The sequence below is a fragment of the Mustela lutreola genome, chromosome 2 (genome assembly GCF_030435805.1).
Source record: "Mustela lutreola isolate mMusLut2 chromosome 2, mMusLut2.pri, whole genome shotgun sequence".
Classification (NCBI taxonomy): Eukaryota; Metazoa; Chordata; class Mammalia; order Carnivora; family Mustelidae; genus Mustela; species Mustela lutreola.
This window is the reverse complement of record NC_081291.1, coordinates 95706724-95726262: the sequence shown is the minus strand read 5'-3', so window position 1 is coordinate 95726262 and position 19539 is coordinate 95706724. Positions and strand designations below refer to the sequence as shown.

The window sequence follows — 19539 nt, the reverse complement described above, 5'->3', positions numbered from 1 at the left end:
GAAGAGACTAGAGCTAGAAGCGGCTTCTCTTTTCACCAGGGACGGGGGCTTAGGGTCCAAGCCAGGCAGGTGTGGACATCATTGCAGTCACATTGCGCGCACGCGCGCGTACACACACACACACACACACACACACACACACACACTCCCCGAACCCCTCCGCCGCAGCAAAACCCAGAACCCCTCAGGGATACGCGATTGTCCAGCTTTCGGGTGTCCCTGTCCGCGCACAGGAATGAAAGAGTGGGTGGAAAGGCGGGGACGGGTTTGCGGGACGGTAATGGCCGAGGAGATGAATTCGTCCGCAGCAGCCCCGAAGGCAAAGCGTGGCGGTGGGGTGTGGAGGCGGGAGAGGTGTAGGGCGTCCTAGAGGGCTCTGGGCGGCCCGGGAAGGGAGCTCCGGGCTCAGCCCGCAGCGCCGCCTCCCGAGAGGAAGGCGGGGGCCGGGAGGAGGGAGCGGGAGGAGGCGGAGGGCGGAGGAGGGCGGTGCGCTGAGAGGTTATTTGTGGTTCGCTTTGATCCCGAGGGGGAACCTGAAACTCTCACATTCCTGGCATAGCAGCCGCCTCCGGCGCGGGCCGACTCTGGGGCTGCGCGCTGGGGCCCGAGCGGCCAGAGCGTCCGCGCCACCGCCGAGTGCACACCTCCGCTGCCGAGCCGAGCCGAGCCGGGCCGGACCGGGCCGGGCCGGGCCGGGCCGGGTCGTCGGGTCTGACTACGCCGAGCACCTGCGGGCCACAGCGGTAAGGAAGGCGCCTCCGGGGTTCGGGGAGCGCGCGGGCCCGGGGAGACGCGCGTCCAGCCGGAGCCAGAGACCCCGTGCAGCCCGCCCTTTTCCGGGAGCGGGAGCCGGACGCACCGAGCGTCCCCTGGGTGAAGTGCGCCCTTTCGAGGAAGCCGCGGAGGCGGCCCTGAGCGGTTCCTCGCTGCCGGCCCCTCGCAGCGTGCCTGGGTCTGGGGCTGTCGCTGGCGCGCGGGTCCCTTGAGGCGAGGGCAGAGGGGCAGCCTTTGGCGAGAGCGGAGTCCCCTGTAGTGGGTCGTGGGCCTGGGAGAGGGGCGCGGAACAGGGCAGGAGGCGCCGCTCGGAGTTCAAGTTGCAGGGCCCTGGGGTTGAACTGGTTAGGTGGGGATTACAGGTGTCTTTGCCCGCAACTAGTCCAAGAATTCCTCTTTGTCTTCCTTGGAAAATCCTCTCTGGAGCCACGGAATGGCTCTCACTTAGAAAGAATGCAGCCGGCCGTCCAGCCCGGTGACGTCAGCGTTGGAGCATTTGGAAAACAAAGAGGGCTCGGGAGGCAGGGAGGGAGGCGGACCCGCAAAGCTTAAAGAACTCAGTGGGCTACCGGCTACCCTCGCCTGCTCGCTCTAAGCGCCCTGGCAGCCTCCGGGTGTTCGTGGTCGGCTTGGAGTCCGGGTAGGGCTGGATCCTGGCTGGGTTGCAGTCCGACTTTGAGAGTTTGCTTGGGTTCCTTAAGCTAGCGAGAGCGGGAGTTGTGTGCTTACTTAGGAACGGGGGTGGGGTGTTCAAGTAGTTGCGTGCGCTGGTGCACCAAAGGTGCATGGCTGGGGTCGTGGTCCCAGATTTAACAACGGCTCAGCTGAAAGAATGTGCATACGAGGGGCCTGACAGGGACAGACTCGGCTGAGAGGTTCGGTAGGTGTTCCCCGCTCCCAGGCACATTTCTGCGGGGAGGAGACTAGGAATGTGTCCAGGAAACTCTGCATTCGGTACACCCCACCCCCTTCTTCGTTCTCAGCGGGAGTCAGCCCAAACTGATTTTTTTTGTTGTTTTTTTTTAAGAAAATGCCTCGTGGATGAAACTCTAAGGTGAATTGATTCTGGTTTGTTTTGCCTCTGGCAACTCTGGAGTCTTGGATCTCCACACCTACTGTGTGTAGGGAGAGGGGGGCAGCGTGATTGGGTGCCGGAAAGGATGGGGACGAAGATGCCTTCCAGACTCCACTCCCTCTCCTCCTTTCTGGGCCGCTGGGAGGAAGGAGTGCCAGCCTCCCAAATCCAAAATGCAGTGGGGCCCTGGGGCTACTTTTGAGGCAGGGGAGGGACCATGTTTTTCCCACTCCCCTCCCCCCATAAGTAAGGGCCTATGGAGATGTGGGTTTTGTTTGGTTTTCCCCAAATCTCCTTTGGAGGTTTGTGTTGGAGGAGGCTGTGGGAAGGAAGCCCAGTGAGGCAGGCAGTTTTCCAGGACCTGAGCCACTGAGAGCCCAAGCTCAGAAGAGAATCCCTTCCTCGGGACACATGTCCTGCGCTGCAGGCGCCCAGCCCCAGCAACCAGGAGCCTCTCCCTTGCTCCCTTACTCCTCCATTTGGCTCAGATGGTTGTTAGTGATGTCAAGATGCCCAGCGCCCACCCCCACAATGTAGCAGAGGACCATCCGGGTCTTTTTCTAAGTAGCAGGTGTGTGTGTGTTTTACATCGGTCAGACGGTCAAAAATCAAAGACACGGTGCCATCCTTTGTCTTTCCAGGTGCTCCCAGGCACTTGTCCGCACACAGACTGTGTGACTGGCCCATAAACCTTGATGCCTCATTTCACAAAACCATGGTCCTGTGGTAGCTAGCCTGTCTTCTCTCATCCCTTATTCACCAAACCAGATGACTTTTCTCCCTTCTTCCCATTTACCTTGCAGAGTGACTGCCAAGGTCATGCCATGATAGGGAGGGCACAGTGTGGGAAAGGGGGTAAAGGGTGATGAGTTAACTGTGCCAAGGCTAGGGCTCAGGAGTGCTGCATTCTAGAGGGACGTAGGGGCTGTTTGCCCAGGGCTTCTGCTAGGCTGGACTGATTATTCACCATGTGCCAAGAAGCTGGGACCCTGTCTAACCCTGAATGTGCTTAGTGGTTATAGCTGAGCTACCCCTACGCTGAGGTCTCTCATCAGCCTTTTCATTGGGAAGCTGACTGCAGGAGGCTGTGGTTCCTGGGTGATTGATTACCTTCAAAGTTACTGGGGTCTTTCTTTGGGCCAGTAAGTCTCTGCGAATAGGACTGTAATGGCAGTCCTCTGCCAAGGATTTACAGTGCACCAGGAGCTCAGCAGCCCTTGGCTTATTTAATTTTCAACTCCATGAGGCAAGCATTACTCTTAAATTTTTCCAGTGGAGAAACTGAGTCTCACAGGTTAGGTCACTTGCCTTCATCATTAGGTGGCAGCATTGGCAGCTGAGCCCAGGCTTGGGTGACCCTCCACAGCCTTGCTCTTTCCTGCGTGCTGCCCCTCATTGCTCTTCTTTCTCTCCTCCCAGGTGCCCTGGGGCGAGGTGCCACGAGCCGCCAGTGGGTGTGTGGCAGCCGAGGAAGCATGAGGACGCTGGAAGACTCCTCCGGGACAGTACTGCACCGTCTCATCCAGGAGCAGCTGCGCTATGGCAACCTGACAGAGACACGCACGCTGCTGGCCATCCAACAGCAGGCCCTGCGGGGTGGGGCCGGAGCCGGGGGCACAGGTAGCCCCCAAGCCTCTGCCGAGGTCTTGGCACCTGAGGACGCTCAGGTGCTGCAGCAAGCCACCAGGCAGGAGCCCCAGGGCCAGGAGCACCAGGGCGGTGAGACCCACCTGGCAGAGAACACCCTCTACCGGCTGTGCCCGCAGCCCAGCAAGGGTGAGGAGCTGCCCACCTATGAAGAGGCCAAAGCCCACTCCCAGTACTATGCAGCCCAGCAGGCGGGTCCCCGGCCGCATGTGGGGGACCGGGATCCCCGAGGGGCCTCAGGAGCCCATCGGAGTCAGGACGAGGCCCTGCGGGAGCTGCGTCACGGGCATGTGCGCTCCCTGAGTGAGCGGCTCCTTCAGCTGTCCCTGGAGAGGAACGGTGCCCGGGCCCCCAGCCACATGAGCTCCTCCCACAGCTTCCCGCAGCTGGCCCGCAGTCAGCAGGGCCCTGCGTCCAGGCCCCTCCCAGCCGAGGGCCCAGAGCCCCGTGGACCTCCACCTCAGTACCCCCACGTTATGCTAGCTCATGAGACTGCCAGTGCTGTCACCGACCCACGGTACCGCACCCGCGGAAGCCCACACTTCCAGCATGCTGAAGTCAGGTAACTGCTCATCCTGATCTTTCAAGCTCTTGACTTTCTTCCAGATGATACCTGTGCCAGGGCTGGCAAGCCCCAGAGGAAGGCCACCAGTACACCCCTCTCCTTCCCAAGGAGGGGCTGATTCCTGGAAGAGAGAGTAGGACGTAGCCCAGATCACAGGAGAACTTAGTGGTGTCTTTTGCTTTAATTTGGAGATGGATACTGTTGTGTGATTAGCTATCAAGTAACTAGGGTTTCCAGGGGGTACCAGTTACAGCAGCAGGGTAAAGGTTAGGTTTTTGAAAGAACTTGCTCAAGACAAGGGCTGGGAATCATTGCCAAACTGTTTCCAAGCTAAGTGGGAAAAAGGTGAGACCTCCTTCCCTGCAGATGTTTAAGACCAAGTGGACAGTCTGCTTTCTGTGATTAGTGGGAGGCACTCCTTACTGGAGGCAGGAAGGGCCAGATGGCCTCCTTAGAGACCTCCCCCTATCCCCTATCCTACACCCAGGCAGGAGCTGACCGCTTGCTACTCTGCATTTCCTTTCCTGTTTCCCTATGTGCCCCAGGTGGCTGGAGCCCCTTGGGGCAGAGGACTTGAGGTCCAGACTGAGCCCCTTTCTGGGGCACTGGGAAAAGGCTGCTGGGGAATGCAGTTTGATTCTGAGTGTGAAGGGAAGCCGTTAGAGGATGCAATTTGGCTTCCTTCTTTCAAAAGTTCCCTGGGGCTGCAGGTAGAGAGAATGGATTTGGAGGGGCAAGAATGGAAGCAAGAGACCAGGAGGAGGCAGAAAGCCCAGACAGTTTGCAGAAATAATGGTTCCTAGGAATGCGGCTCTGCCCAGCACCTTCTGAGAAGCAGACACACACTTCTCCATTCACACACTGCATCTCCCCGCGTGCTGGTCTAGGAAACCCCACCAGAGGGGCCAGAGCATTCGCAGCCTCCTTTCTTCTGGAAGGCTCAAGGATGAATTCTGGTTCTCATCATGCTTGCTGAGTCTTCATTTAGTCACCCACTTTCCCACCATTTGGCCTTTTCCTGGAATAGATGCCTTTCCTTGCTCTCGAGAAACGAGTGACGCCATGGTGTTGGTATGGAGGAGCAGAGGATGGAGCCTTGTGGGTTTTCTCCAACCTCCACCTCTCGTGCCCAGCCCCCCCCCCCCCAACCTCCTGCCGCCTTAGCTCCTTTCTCAGAGCTTGGTCAGGGAGAGTTTCGGAAGCTGAGTCGTGGGTTTCTTCTTCTGGAGCAGCCTTACTGAATCCTGTCAGGAAAAGATAATATCGTGGAAAGGAAGTAGACCACAGGAGAACAAAAAAGGGAGGGGGGAGCAGAATAGGGGAAGGGAGAGCAAGTGTGAAGGGAAAGGAGAATCTATTCTTTCTCAGAGCTAAGTCATCCACAAAGAATGCCAGTTGTGTCTGCCTGGCCTACTGCAGGGGGGAGAAAGTTCGTGAAGCAACCCCAAGAATGCCACATTTAGCAGTGCAAGGAGAGTTTGCACATTCCTGTGGGGACCCTCTGTTCAGCTCTTGCTGGAAGCTCTACCTTAGGCAGGGAGAGAAATAGATCTGTCCAGCCTCTCCTTTCAGCTGATCACATAAGGACTGTTCATTGGGAACTTGGGGCAGGGACTTTTCTTCTAGTCTAGGATCCTCAGGGGAGCAGGGGAGGGGAGGTAATGGCGGGGGAGGGCATGAGCACTGAGTGGCATCCAACTCTCATGGAGCGTCTGGGACTTGGAAAATTCCTGGTGTGATGGAGGCAGCCTGTTCTTTTACACTTGGAGTCCCAAGGCCCCAGAAAGGCCCTGTGACCAGGCTTCACCCCATGCCTCTTGCTTTTTGCTCCTTCCCTTAATGGGGCTCTGAGAGCGACATTACAGCATTGTTAGAGGCCAGTGGAACATCGTCTTTAAACTCGGGCTATCACGGTGGTAGCCCCTATGCCTAAGAAAAACCAGGGTGTGGGTCACATTTACTCTTTTTAAACAGACAAGACGCTGCAGTTACCTCTGGGAGAGATAGAGGCTGGGCCGCCATGGTGGGAGCACGTGCTGTAGGCCCAGGATCCTGCCAGGCTTTGTGTAGGCCTGGCCAGCCCCTTGAGGCTGGGAATGCTAACCCTTGTGAGGAGCAGAGGCACGCCAGCACCCCAGAGACTTGAATGCCGATTTTGTAGACTATTTCCCCAGACATCCATCTTACCACTCTGCCCTTAGCCACAGTATTCAAAAAAATGTTTCTGCGATGGGTGACGGGACCCGAAATAGGAGGGAGAAAAACGTGGTTGTGCAGGTGCTGGTGCTGGTGTGAGAGGCTTAGAACAGACAGACATAGGGGTAGCTGCTGGGGTCCAGCCATCAAGCAGCCCAGGGGCCTGGGAGGCTGTGTGCTCAATCACCATCAGTGTGGCCTCCAGACCCAAAAGAACCTTCTGTGAATTAGAAAGGTCAAGTGCTCAGTGCTTAAGATGCCTTATTTATCTGCTGGTGGCTCATAAGGTCCCAGCCAACTGTGATGCTGGGTGTGACACAAGCATCCTGATGTTAAAACCCCTTGAGGGTCTAGGGTAGACACCGTGGGGAAAAGGCCTTCCCCGCTGGTCACTGCCTGATGTCGTGGGGAGCCTCTCCCGTATGCCAGGAGGGCTGGGCCTACTCAGGGCCGCTCAGGTGGGAGCCACAGGGGTCTGTGCCGTCTCTGAACACCGTCTTTTCTGCTCCCCAGGATCCTGCAGGCCCAGGTGCCCCCCGTGTTCCTCCAGCAGCAACAACAGTACCAGTACTTACAGCAGCCCCAGGAGCCCCCCCTGCCCCCACACCCAGCTGCTCTCAGCCATGGCCCCCTAGGCTCCCTCGGTCCACCCGAGATGGAGGGGCCAGCAAGCACCCAGGCCCCCTCTGCCACCTCGGGCAGCGCCCACCTGGCCCAGCTGGAGACCTTGCTGAGGGACAATGCCAGGCTGCAGAGGGACAATGAGAGGCTGCAGAGGGAGCTGGAGAGCTCAGCAGAGAAGGCTGGCCGCATTGAGAAGGTAGGCCCCGCTGGGACCTCAGAAGAGAGGGACATGGTCAGGGGTGGGGGAGCTGCTGCCCACCCCTTCGTCCTTCCCATGCCCTCCCTCGCTGACTCTAGACAGCTGGGGAGCAACCTCGAGGCCAGCAGAGCAGCCCTGGAGTGTGAGCAGTTGCTGCCCAGCAGTGATAAAAAGAGCCCATTCACCAGCTCCCTGCACGCCCTTCCCCTGCACACACCCCCTCCTGCGGACACCTCCCACAGAGAGCCCTTTGTGTCCCCCACACAACAGCAAGTCTGTTCTAGGCCAGCCCTGGCCCCAGAAAAAGCCCCTCCTCTTGGAAAAAACGAGCTACTTATTGGAATTCCAGCAGAGCTTGGAGCAGAGCTTGGAGCACGTGCAGAACCTGCCAGCAGCCAAGTGGGAGGGGCCGCTGGGGCCAGGCTGGCCCTCTGTAGCAGAGGGTGATGGCCACAGGAAGAAATACTCCGGCCACAGGCAACTGAGGCTGGCAGCTCGCGCCCCCTTCCTTCGTGAAGGTTTACTTGCTGTGCATTCAGCTTTGACAGGTGGCCTCTGGCCTCCTATGGTGTCCCAGCTTGCTCAAAACTCCCAGAACACGGCTGGAGTCTTTTTTCTGTGCCCAGTCCTATCCCACGGGGCTCAGACTCTCAGTAGAAACTAACCAAAAGTAAAATACTTCCTTCTGGACCATTGGGCGCAGGGAAGCTATGTTGGGTCAGTCCAGGGCAGCCACTTCCAGAGAACCTGGCCCTGGGTTCACTCAGCATTGGCACAATTGCGGGGACCCTTGCATGCTGGTTCTAGTATCTGATTTGGGCTTCTGAACATCCCACTATAGCACCCTGGATTTTTTTTTTTTTTTTTTTTTTTTGCCGTCACCTTATACCTTCTTCTCACTCACCCTTTATGATGGTGTAGCAGAGCAGCCTGGGCCTGTGGAGGGGACCCTGAGGGCACACATTGTCTGGGATCTGTCCCCTTCCTTCAGCTCTCTTTCTGCCTCTTGCAGCTGGAAGGTGAAATCCAGCGGCTCTCCGAGGCCCACGAGAGCCTGACCAGAGCCTCTTCCAAGCGGGAGGCCCTGGAGAAGACCATGCGGAACAAAATGGACAGTGAAATGAGGAGGCTGCAGGACTTCAACAGGGATCTTAGAGGTGAGAGAGAGCACCCAGGGTGAGGGGCTGGCAAGCATCTGTGGAGGCCCTGATTGCTCTGGTCTAGGGAGGAATGGAGAATCTCTGCATTCTGCAAAAATAAGTGTAAACTGGCTCACAGGGGGCCAGCTTGAAACTCCTGGAAGCCACCTTGACAGGGGGATGCTTGTGTCTGTTCCGCACCTTGGAACCTCTCGCGGAACCCTCACTGATGTGCCCAGTGTCTCCCTCCTCACTTGGCTCGGAGCACACCCAGTGGTTCCCTATCAGTCTGTCCCTGGTTTGGAGGGTGCAGCCCCACACCCAGGACCCCAGGGGACACCCGGGCAGGCAGCTTCACCTGATACTCCCAGCATCTTTCCTCAAAACATTTTTTTTCCTTCATTTGAAACAGAGAGATTGGAATCTGCAAATCGTCGTCTAGCAACCAAGACCCAGGAGGCCCAGGCAGGAAGTCAGGACATGGTGGCCAAGCTACTTGCTCAGAGTGAGTGGGGTTCCCGCTTAGAGGCCCGCACAGATAAGTGGGTGGGGAGACTGTGGACACAAAGGACTGGCCCTCCCGCCTGGCAAAGCAGTGCTTCGAACACAGGATTCCAGAATGCCTACTATGTACCCGGCACTGCGGTGTCTCAGCTGGGAGTGGTGGCTTCCAAAGATACGATGATGTTCTGTATTTATTGGAGAGATGAGTGGTTAGCAGAGGGACACTGGGGCGCAGTGATTTGCTGAACTGTGCTGCTGTGTCGGTACAGTATCCTTCAGAACTAGAGATGCAGTGGGCATTGGCGGAGGCCAGATAACCCTGGAGGCAAGTGGGAACAGAGAGAAGGAATGTTGAGTTCCCCAGGGAGTTCCAGACGCGGGAAGGTTAGGGGTGCCCAGCTGGAATGTGAGAAGCTGGGGAGGATGGTGCAACTGGGCCATAACAAGGTGGGCAGGTGAGGGTCCCGGCAGACAACCCACAGTGCGTTCCTGGAGCTTAACCAGGCTGAGGAAAGGGTTTAGGAAGCTCCTCTAATAGGGGTGGTGGAAGGCTTCTGGAAGAGAGTGGATGAATTCAGTATTGACTGGTCTATTCAGTCAGTCACTTGTTCATTAGCAGAACCATCTAAGCCCCTCTCAGGAACTGGGCAGAGGGTGGGAGCAGGTACTGGAAGGCACAGGGGTGGGGGGGGCGGTCAAGCGAGAGGGGCTGAGCTTGAGAAGGAAGCAGGGTTTTCTAACCACAGATGTAAGGTAACAAAGGTGCCCCTGGCCTTGGAGACTAGTGAGTGGGAAGTCCCCACTGGCCTGAGAGAGGCTTTGTGGGGATGGCAGGGGCAGAGACCTGCCCACAGGGGAAGAGGCAGTGGGATGGCTCGGGGAGGTATGTGGAGTGGGACTAAAGGAAGCTTGGCAGCAGGAAGAAGCACTACCAGTCAGAAGAGACAGAGGCAGCAAGTTCCTACTGTGCTGTAATGGTGTTCGGGCTTTTGCAGAGAAATGGAATGGGAGTGGCTGGTGTCCTGGTGAGAGTGGCTTTGAGAAAGCCTACTATATGTGAGGGGTCTGGACAGAATGGGGTATCCAGAAGTCAGGGACCAGCTTGAGGACTGAGCTCTGACTGGCAGCACCTCCTTCTGCTGCACGGGGGCTCAGAGCCCCAGGACAGCAAGTGGGGGGACACGATCCTGAAGGGATTAGGGGTTGGGGTGGAGCAGGAGGTAGGCTAGGCCATACGGAACAGAGCAAGGTGGCAATGACTTTGGGTGCCTGGGAGGGAGGTGATGGTGGGGAAGGACAGAAAGGGGACAGCCCTTGGTGTAGCCCTTGGGAGTTGGGGAGGGATGGGGGCCTCCTAGAGGAAGAGGGTAGGCTTTGGGGTCTCACACTGCCTCAGAAAGGAAGTCGCTAGACAGATTTCTGGGAGCCAGCAGAGGAGAGGCAAAGTGGGGGAGGCTGGCCTGGAGACGTTTCCGCTCCCTGGGGAGCAAGCGCCAGGCTGTTCTTGGCTCCTCGCTGGAGCCATTAATCTCGCAGCCGCGGGTGACCTGGATGCCTGGCATTCCTGAGCCGCTGGTTTGTTCCGCTCTGGGCCTGCCCCCCCCCCCCCCGCCACTCCCTCCCCTGCCTAGAGCCACTGAGACAAAGGGACAAGGCCAGAGCTGGTGGGCCCCAGCCAGTGGCTTTCTCCAGGGCAGAAGGTGAACCCCCTTCTGCCTGCCCTTGGCCCCCTCCAATCTCCCAACTTGTCTGCCCCGCCCCAGCCTAGGAGCTCTCCTCCCCGACAGATAAGAGAAGCCTATGGTTCCATCCTGGTGGCTGGAGATGGCCCCTACCAGGGCCTTAGAGGTTGTGCAAGGCAGCAGGAAGCTGTGGGGAAACAGAGACTGGGTCCCCCCATCCCTCCCCAAGGACTAAAGAAAGTGAAGCAGCTCTTCCTTGTTCCTTAATACACATGGAGAAAACATAAATCTCCCAGGGAAAATGTCTCTGGTTGACCTCACCTTTTTTCTGGGGTCAGTCAGCAGTAGTAGGAAAGGGTGATCACTGTCACCAATGTTACCTACTTTTGGTACAGACCCCCACCCCCACCCCACCCCACCCCTGCTTTGACTGCTCTGGTCTGGCTCTGCCCTCTCTGGGGATCTGGCCTTGAGTTCTGAGGCCGAACTCTCTTAGCTCTGTCCACCTGAGCATTTTCTTCTCACCTGAGCCTCAGGTTCTGGGGCTGGAATATGGGGCAGTCATGGTAAAAACTAGGAGGAGAGGCTGCTTCCTGTAAGCCCTGTGGGCTGTGGGCCCTTGGAGCACATACAGGAAGGGATCAACGCTTCTAGGCCCAAATCCGCAATGTACTCTATCTGCCGGCCTCTCCACCATGTTCCTTAGATGCTAAGTCAGCCCACTGCGGATGCCTCAGTTTCAGTATTACTGAGCTTCCTCATCTTCCTCCACACCAAGGAGTAAGGCCAGCCTGGACCCACCAGCCTTGAAAAATTCCACAATGAGCCAGAGCTGGCCTAGGTTGCCTGTGTCCTCCTCCTCCAGTCCTAAGGCCCTAAGTAAGTGAATCTTCCCTTGGCCTGCCCAGGTCCCAAGCCTTCACTCTTCTATTCCAAAACCTGTCTCCTGTGCTACATACTTTGCTACATGTGGCCCAAAGACTAAAATTAAATAAAATGGGATAAAATTAAAAATTCAGTTCCTTCCTCCCACTAGCCATATTGTAAGTGCTTGCTCAGTAGCCACAAGAGCCTAGTGGCTACAGCACTGTTGGCACAGGGTGGAACAGTTTGATTACAGCAGAAAATCCCACGGTACTGTGATAGAGCACACTCTAGAGACAGTGCCTCGGTGTTCATCAGGCAGGCCCTACAGCCCACCGCCTTCTACCCTCCAGCAAGACAAGCAGCCGACACCCTCTTTGGGAGCAGGGGGAGCGGGCTGGACTGTCAGAGGGCAGGCGGGTGGGAGGTGAATTTAGACCTAGAGCATCAGCTGGAGGACTTCATGGTCTGGCTTGGGCCTTAGTTGGCCCCACAGTGTGAAGTGGGTCCCTGAGCAGAGTTCTTCCAGCAAGCAAAAAAAAAAAAAAAAAATCCCTATTTAAAAGTTGGGCTAGCTAGTAGCTTAGACACAAATCTTCGGACCGTAGTCATTTTGATTGTGACACAAAGTTTGCATTCATTATGAGCCCATCCGCCAACATCTCAGTGGTCCCCCAAACCAAGGAGGGAAATGTAGCCTTATTCTGGGGGTCTCTGGGTCCACAGAATGAGCCCTGGAGCCCGCTTTGAGAGGCCTCTGGGCATGGGGGCCTCCTGCCACAGCCAGAAGCAGCCTGGTCCTTGGGAGGCCAAGCTTACTTGGGTCCCCACTTTAGCAGCACCAGTCCTGTGTTTTTTCCCCCATATGTTGCGGGTCACGTATCCTACTTTGAAGGCTTCAGGGGAATGAGATATGTAAGCGCCCGGCCCATGGTGCGGCTGGCCCTTCCTCTCTTCCCTGATCCTTCTCTCGTGTTAACGATGGTTCTGTCATAGTCCACCTGCACCTTCTCTCGTCTGTGGGTTCCTATCACAGTTCCTATCTGGCCAGTCTGTAGTGTCTTCCTGAGGCCCAAGGAACAGGGTGAATGTGTTTTGGAAATGGTGACACGAAGTGCAGGTGGACGGTGTTTGGGGCTGTGTACGTCCCAGCAGAGGCAGCGTAGACCAGTTATTACCGCAAACAACCGTACCTGTCCTCCGCCATAAAATGGCAATGGTAACAATAGCGCCTAACTCCCAGGGTTGAGGAGAGGCCAGGACGCAGACGCATCCACGGAGCCATCCGTGCAGAGCCTGGCATATGGTGGGCGCCCCGTGGGACCAGGTGGGATGGTTGCCATCCCTGACCCAGCACCCCTGCCTCCCCGCTGCAGGCTACGAGCAGCAGCAGGAGCAGGAGAAGCTGGAGCGGGAGACGGCCCTGCTGCGCGGTGCTATCGAGGACCAGCGGAGGCGCGCAGAGCTGCTGGAGCAGGCTCTGAGCAACGCGCAGGGCCGGGCGGCGCGCGCGGAGGAGGAGCTGCGCAAGAAGCAGGCCTACGTGGAGAAGGTGGAGCGGCTGCAGCAGGCCCTGGGGCAGCTGCAGGCGGCCTGTGAGAAGCGTGAGCTGCTGGAGCTGCGTCTGCGGACCCGCCTGGAGCAGGAGCTCAAGGCCCTACGTGCCCAGCAGGTGAGCTCCGAGACTCAAGGCAGCGAGACCCGAGGAGGTGGCGTAGGGAGGGCGGGGTCTGGGAAGCTGCTGCTGAGATCCGGGTGGAGGTGCCCCTGGAGAGCAGGGGGCATCTGTGCACCAGCCTCGCCCCAGCTCCTCCCAGCCACCAGCCTTAGAAGAGGCTTTGCCTCTTGGCCGGGTGCTAGCCGTGGGCACTTAGAACGTGGGCCTTGGTCCTTGGCAGCAGCAGGGTTTGGCAACCTTGATCTCTGGGGAGATAGCCCAGCAGCCTCAGCGCGGAAGACTAGCCAGCTCTCACGCATCTCCCCGACTGGAGAGGGCAGGTGGTAACCCAGATCCTGAGTCTTCATCCTCGCTCTCGGCTGTGTTAATAATGCTAGTGTTTACAAGCCAGATGGAGTTCTGTCTCCACTCCCCCACTTGACCCTTCCCACGGGGCTAGAGTGACCACAGGCCCTGGACTGCCCAGGTGGGCCCTGGTCTGCACCAGTTGTCACGGTGTGATTATTGAGAGCTCCCCTTTCCCCATTTGGAGGATACTTTCTCGGGTCCCCTGTGCAGAGGCAGGCCTGATCTTTCCTACGCCCTCAGCCACACGGGTGTGGGGAGGCAGAGCACCTGCTTCCTCTTTGGTAGCAGCAGGGCAGGGAGTGGGGGGGGCGGGGCAGGCTAAGGGAGGGTGCAGGGGTGAGGACCTGGGGCTGCCATATGCCAGCCTCCGCCCTTGAACACAGTACTCCCTTCTCCACAGAGACAGGCAGGCCCCCCCACTGGTGCCAGTGGCAGCGGTGGGTCCCCAGAGCTCAGTGCCCTGCGGCTGTCAGAACAACTGCGAGAGAAGGAGGAGCAAGTCCTGGCGCTGGAGGCGGATATGACCAAGTGGGAGCAGAAGTATCTGGAGGAGCGAGCCATGAGGCAGTTTGCCATGGATGCAGCCGCCACGGCTGCCGCACAGCGCGACACCACTCTCATCCGACACTCCCCCCAGCCTTCGCCCAGCAGCAGCTTCAACGAGGGCCTGCTCACCGGTGGCCACAGGCATCAGGAGATGGAAAGCAGGTTGGGCCAGGCCCCCTGAAGGGTCCGGGTGGCACTGTCCGGTCCCTGCCGTGCCCCTAGCCCCCGATAAACACCCCTCTCCCCACGAGGCTCAGCAGGCCCTCCTCCCTCTGGGCCGGTTCCCATGGGTCTGGCACACCAGGCATCTCGCACGTGTTCTTTCCCAGAGATACCAGCCGACTCCTTGGTCTGCCCAGGGGACCGTGGCTGTGCAGGTTTTGGATGCTTATCCAACGCTCTGGCCTCTGTCTGCTTTTCCCACCCCCAGTCAGTCGGGAGAACAAGACTTTCCAGTGGAGTCCACACCATGAGCCACCCCAGAAGGAAGGTGGGCTAGGGCCCTGGCTTCGGATAGCTAGTATTTTCTCTTCAGAAACAACGTCAGAGGCCTCACAGGATTTCTGTTTGACATATGTCCGACTCATAAGGCCAAGCAGGACAGCTAAGCTCATTAGATGGTCAGCAGCTCCGGGGCATTGCCCCACAGGGCAAGGGTCGTGCCCTTGCTGTCATCTGAAGAATGTAACCCACCCTTTGACCTGCCTTTGCTGGTGTAAGAAAGGCCCAGTGCCGTGTGCCCTGGTAGTTTTCAGGGCTTTGGATTCCAGAACTGTGATGACCTTTCTGAAGTCTCCCTCCGGCTTTCATGAGGTGGGGAGGGTGGAGGCCGTTGGATCGGCAGGTCTGACCATGTGAGCGTGGTCTCTCTCCCCTTAGGTTGAAGGTGCTCCATGCCCAGATCCTGGAGAAGGATGCAGTGATCAAGGTCCTTCAGCAGCGCTCCAGGAAAGACCCGGGCAAGACCATGCAGGGCTCCCTGAGGCCCGCCAAATCTGTGCCATCTGTCTTCGTGGCTGCCACAGCAGGGACCCAGAGCTGGCAAGGTCTGTCCTCTAGTGAGCGGCAAGTGGATGCCCCTGCCCGGCTCGCTACAGGTGAGAGGAGGCTGGTGGAAGGCATAGGTAGAGGGCTAGGTTGCTGTCAGGCCTTTGCTCCCAGAACCGAGGCTCAGACAGGGCTTCCCGATCCTTGAACCCAAGGGAGCCAGCTTCCATACTGGCTCCGGTGACCTGGCAGTCCACAGCTGTCCTGCTGGTGTGAGGGGGCATGCGCTAGCCTCCACCCCTGTAAATTCCAGCATGTTGGACCCCAGCCACCCGCCATCTAAGCAGAAATAGAGTTTCCTGTGCAGAGGGACCTTGCAGGCAAGGTCCTCCGCTCCTCTCTCAGCGGATGCCACAGAAATTCAAGAGTCCCCACTGGTTCTCAGATTTAACCCGCTAAGAACGCTTCTGCCACTGAAGAGCTTTGGAAACCAATCCAGCCTGATAGTTACTCCTATTGGGAAACAGGAGTACTGACCGAATCTTAACGAAATTCTTGAAAATCAAGAGCAACCCGTACCACCACAGGCCCCCAATGGGTACAGTTAACTTGAGGTGTCTGTCCTTCATGGGGCTACCACTAGTTCCATGAGGCAATAACTGTCAGCCTCCTGCCTTTCCAGCGGACCGGGCCCCCGAGGAGGAGCCGGTGGCCGCGGCTTCCCTCCCTGCTCACGCCAAACACGGGAGCAGAGACGGGAGCACCCAGACCGACGGTCCCCCAGACAGTGCCGCCGCTTGCCTGGGACTGGATCCCGACAGCCTCCTGGGGTACAATGGGGGCCAGAGGACAGCCTCACTGGGTAAGTCCCCCTTCCCGGGACCTCTGTGCCACACAGGGCTGTGGACGCGCTGGGGCGTGAGCTGGAGCATGGGGCCCTTCATTCCCAGACCCCTTGGCTCCCTGCATGCCACGGGGAGCTGCACACGGTGCTGGACGGGCTGGCTGTGTGGGCCCCTCCATGTGGACGTGAGGGCTGGTCAGATGCACGGGTAGAAGGAACTGAAAAGCCCGAGCACAGACAGATCCCAAGTTCAGAAAGAAAGCGGCTGTGCGGGAGGCCCTCTGCCTGCTCGCGCGTAGCCTTCCTTACATATTTCGTTGCCAATCTAAGTATCTAAGATGATGCAGCTTGGCAAGTGACCCGATGGCAATCTCAGGTTAGAAGAGTTAGTTTAAAAAGAGTCCAAGACTGAGATATTTGAGAAGATGCCTTTTAAATGTTTTCTTCCCTTTCACATTAGCCCTCGGGTGTGGGCCTGCGCCTCACGGTCCCAGAAAACCACAGGCGCGGAAAGAATGCTGCAGCCTCCCTCCTTCCCTCAGGGCTCCCCCTCCCTCTGAGCCTCCAACCAATTTAAAGTTATAAATAAATGTGTCCTCCACGTCGGACGCTGACGGTCTGGGTGGAGAGGTGGGGGACGCAAAGCCTTGTGCTCGGTTGGTCAAGTGGGGTGGGGTGGGGGTACCTGGGTACCTGGGCAGCTGAGGAAGGCAACGTTAGTGAAGGGAGATCCTATCTTGAAAAAGTGCCAGGATTTAAAAGGGCCATCTTGTGATGCTCACTGACGTTTGCCTGTGCTCTTGTCTCTCTCCAGACTCTGTTGCTATATCCAGAGTCCAGGACTTGTCAGACATGGTGGAGATACTGATCTGAAGGAGGTAGTACTTGGGGATTCCGAACCATCCCCCGTTTCGTCTGCCCTCTGCCGCTCTCAGCCATTCCAGCAGCCCCTCCCAACTGCTGCTGCCCGGCTTTCCCCAAACCAGGCACTGTTCCCATTGACTGGCTGGTGCCCTGGGGCTTAAGAAGGCTGCTACAGGGGTGAGGGGAGCCGTGAGAACACCTGTGTGCAGAAGACCCTGCTTCTCAGCTCCACATCCCTCCTCCTGAGTCCATGCAGAATGAGGATTCCCAGGCTTACTGTTGGGGTAGAAACTGGAAACCCAGAAGGGAGCTGAGCCCTCTCTGGACCCCCAGTTGGCACTCAGGCAGGAAGGGTGGGGATATATTGGTTTGGGAGACTGATTTCCCAAGATGGCTGCCCATGGACCCCAGGTGGGCTGGTTCAGTGCAGAGTCTGCCGTGCTGTTCCCCTGTGGCTAACTGTGGCCCCGCCCACCTCATCTGTTCTCAGCTCCTCACTGCCTCCCTGAGATCACTGAGACTTGCATGTTCGGGGCACTGTGGAGAGTGTTAGTCCGAAGAATCCACAGCCTTGTCCCCTCAGCTGGAGTGGGCAGGGGCCATCTGAGTGGACTGGGATAAGCTGTGCAGTTTGTACATACTCCCCTTTCCTGTGAAACAGAAGATTGAAGCATGCCGCTTCGGATCTGTGTCCTCTCTGTTCGCCTGTCCCTACCGCCACGGTTCCTGTAACTGCTGACTAGCCTCTCAGCTCTCTCCCTTTCTCAAGTTCTTGGCCCGTGGATTTTGATACTGTTTGATCCACGTGACATTGGCTGTCTTCCTCCACCTTGAGCCTTGTTTAAATGCCCACGGGACCCCTATTACCAGCCTCTTGACATGGCTCCACAGCTCCTGTCCCTGGGACATTCTGTCGGTTTGGTTATGAACCCTGAGCCAGATGAAATGAGCCGCCAAACACAGACATCTGGGGGGCATCCCAGCACCAATTCTCTTGAAGGAAACTGGAGAAGTTGCTTTGTTCTCATCAGTCTTTGTTCCCACCTGGAGGGATTGGGAGAGGGAGCTATGCTGGTGAAAAACTGGTCAGTGAACTACAAGATGTGACTCAACTCGTCCTCTGAATGGAGCCCCCAGCACAAAATGGTGCCCGTGAGGCTGGTTCCTCAAGCTACTGGTGAGCAGCGTCCTGAAGCAGGGCCAGTGCTTCGGAATCAGAGCAAAGCATCCACGTGACAGCCTGCCAGCCGCAGTGACTTTGACTTCAGGTCTTAGAGTCCCCCAGCTCAGCCCGAGGACCGATTGGTGGGTTTTAGTAGTTTGTCTTGACTGTTTTTAGTTCTCCTTGAATCTTTGTTTTTTCCTTTACTGTTTTTAGGTTCGGTATGTGTTTTTATTCCCATAATTTCTCAAGTATCCTTTTTAAACATTTGCATTTGCTGGACAATTGCATATTTTTTTTTAAACCCTCTACCCTTCTTTAAAGCTGAAAAATACATTTGGTTCATGTGCATTGTTTACAAAGCAACAAGAAAAAGAAGAGGGAAAAAATGGCAAAAAAATATTGTGAAAGAAAAAAAAAAACAACTTAATATATTTTGGATTAATATTTGGTATTTCTTTTAAAGTATTTTTTGTGCTGTGAACGTTTTCTGCCAAAGACCATGACGTGTGTCTGTATGTTTAAGTTATCGTAAATATTTAAAATGTAAACATGGCTGTTTTGTTATGCCACCCTGTACCAGGACTGCTGCTGCATTCCACTGGGTATAACAGTATTTTAATAAAAAAAAAAAAAATTAAAAGTGGTGTCTTTGCCCAAGTGAGAGACTACGTGGGGACAGAAGGAGGGAAAGGAAAGGGTTGGGGAGTTGGTGAGTCACCCGTGTCACAGTCCCTAAGCACTCTTGGCTCTGAACCGTACCCTCCCTCCCTCACCCCGTGCTCCTTACACACTGGCCAGACCATACCCATGAGTGGCAGCTCAGGGTCACTGCTGTTTCTTGAACATAATGTTTTTCTCAGTCTGGGAGGGGCTGGCAAGTGGGCAGCCTCCCCATGGGTAGCTCTGTCCCCAGCCGGTTTTGTTTGGCCACATGGTGTGGTGACTCCATGGTAGGATTGGGAGTCCCAAAGTGGCTTTATCCTTCCCCCAGTTCCACCCAGCACAGGGAGTCCCAGAGCCAAGAGTCCAGGCACCATGCTTGCCCTCTGCCTGGACACAAGCAGAGGGTGTCCATGTGTGTAGCACATTCTGGGGCTCTGCCTCTGTCTTGCTGTGGTGTCATCATCTTTGCCCTGTGCCCAAGAAAGCATGTCACTCCAGGATGCCTGGGTGGCTCAGTGGGTTAAGCATCTGCCTTCGGCTGAGGTCATGATCCCAGGGTCCTGGGATCAGGCTCTCTGTTCGGCAGCAAGGCTGTTTCTCCCTCTGTCTGCTGTTCCCTCTGCTTGTGCGCTCTCTCTCTCTCTCTGAAAATAAATGGAAGTCTTTTAAAAAAAAAAAAAAAAGCGTGTCATTCCTATCCATAAAAGAGAAAAACATTCTCAGTCTCAGATGTTAGAGTAGAAAGAAAGTATCTGTCTCCAGGGGCCAGGCAGCACAATCAGGTTCCCAGTCAGGATGTGGGCCAGCCATCAGGCTGACAACGAGGCAGCAGGCAGCCCCACAGGCTGTGGGTACTTGAGGGGAACATTCAGCCCCCACGACTGTGGGGGAATTATTCTCAGGGCAAGTGTAGGGACTCAGCAGCAGTGTTGATGAGAGACCCAGTAGGATCCTAGAGAACATGTCTTGAGCCAGCCTACCTGCCCACAAGAAAGGGAATCAAACAAGTGGAAGAATTGGAAATAGCCAAGGACATTTTTCAGCAACTTTGCATCCCCAACTTTGATGGGCCCCAGCAGATGGGGAGCTGTCCATGCAGGATCCTCACCCAACACAATGCCAATGCAGCAGTTCCCTACCCTGTGGCCACACCAACACTCCACCTTTCCCCAGGC

The 19539-nt window shown here is 56.8% G+C and overlaps 1 protein-coding gene across 2 annotated transcripts; it reads left to right on the top strand.

Annotated features, from left to right (window-relative positions):
* Nucleotides 1-615: 615 nt before the first annotated feature.
* Nucleotides 616-18341, top strand: AMOTL2 (angiomotin like 2). Of its 2 annotated transcripts, none has more exons than XM_059162652.1 (10): nt 616-743; nt 3269-4058; nt 6771-7077; nt 8093-8237; nt 8632-8724; nt 12646-12941; nt 13696-14003; nt 14721-14938; nt 15511-15690; nt 16487-18341. In XM_059162652.1, exons 2-10 carry the CDS (start codon nt 3325-3327, stop codon nt 16543-16545), a joined length of 2340 nt encoding a protein of 779 aa, XP_059018635.1. In that variant the 5' UTR covers nt 616-743; nt 3269-3324; the 3' UTR covers nt 16546-18341. The 2 variants fall into 2 exon arrangements, with proteins under 2 accessions (XP_059018635.1, XP_059018636.1); XM_059162653.1 differs by lacking the exon at nt 616-743 and adding an exon at nt 1297-1414.
* Nucleotides 18342-19539: the final 1198 nt, after the last annotated feature.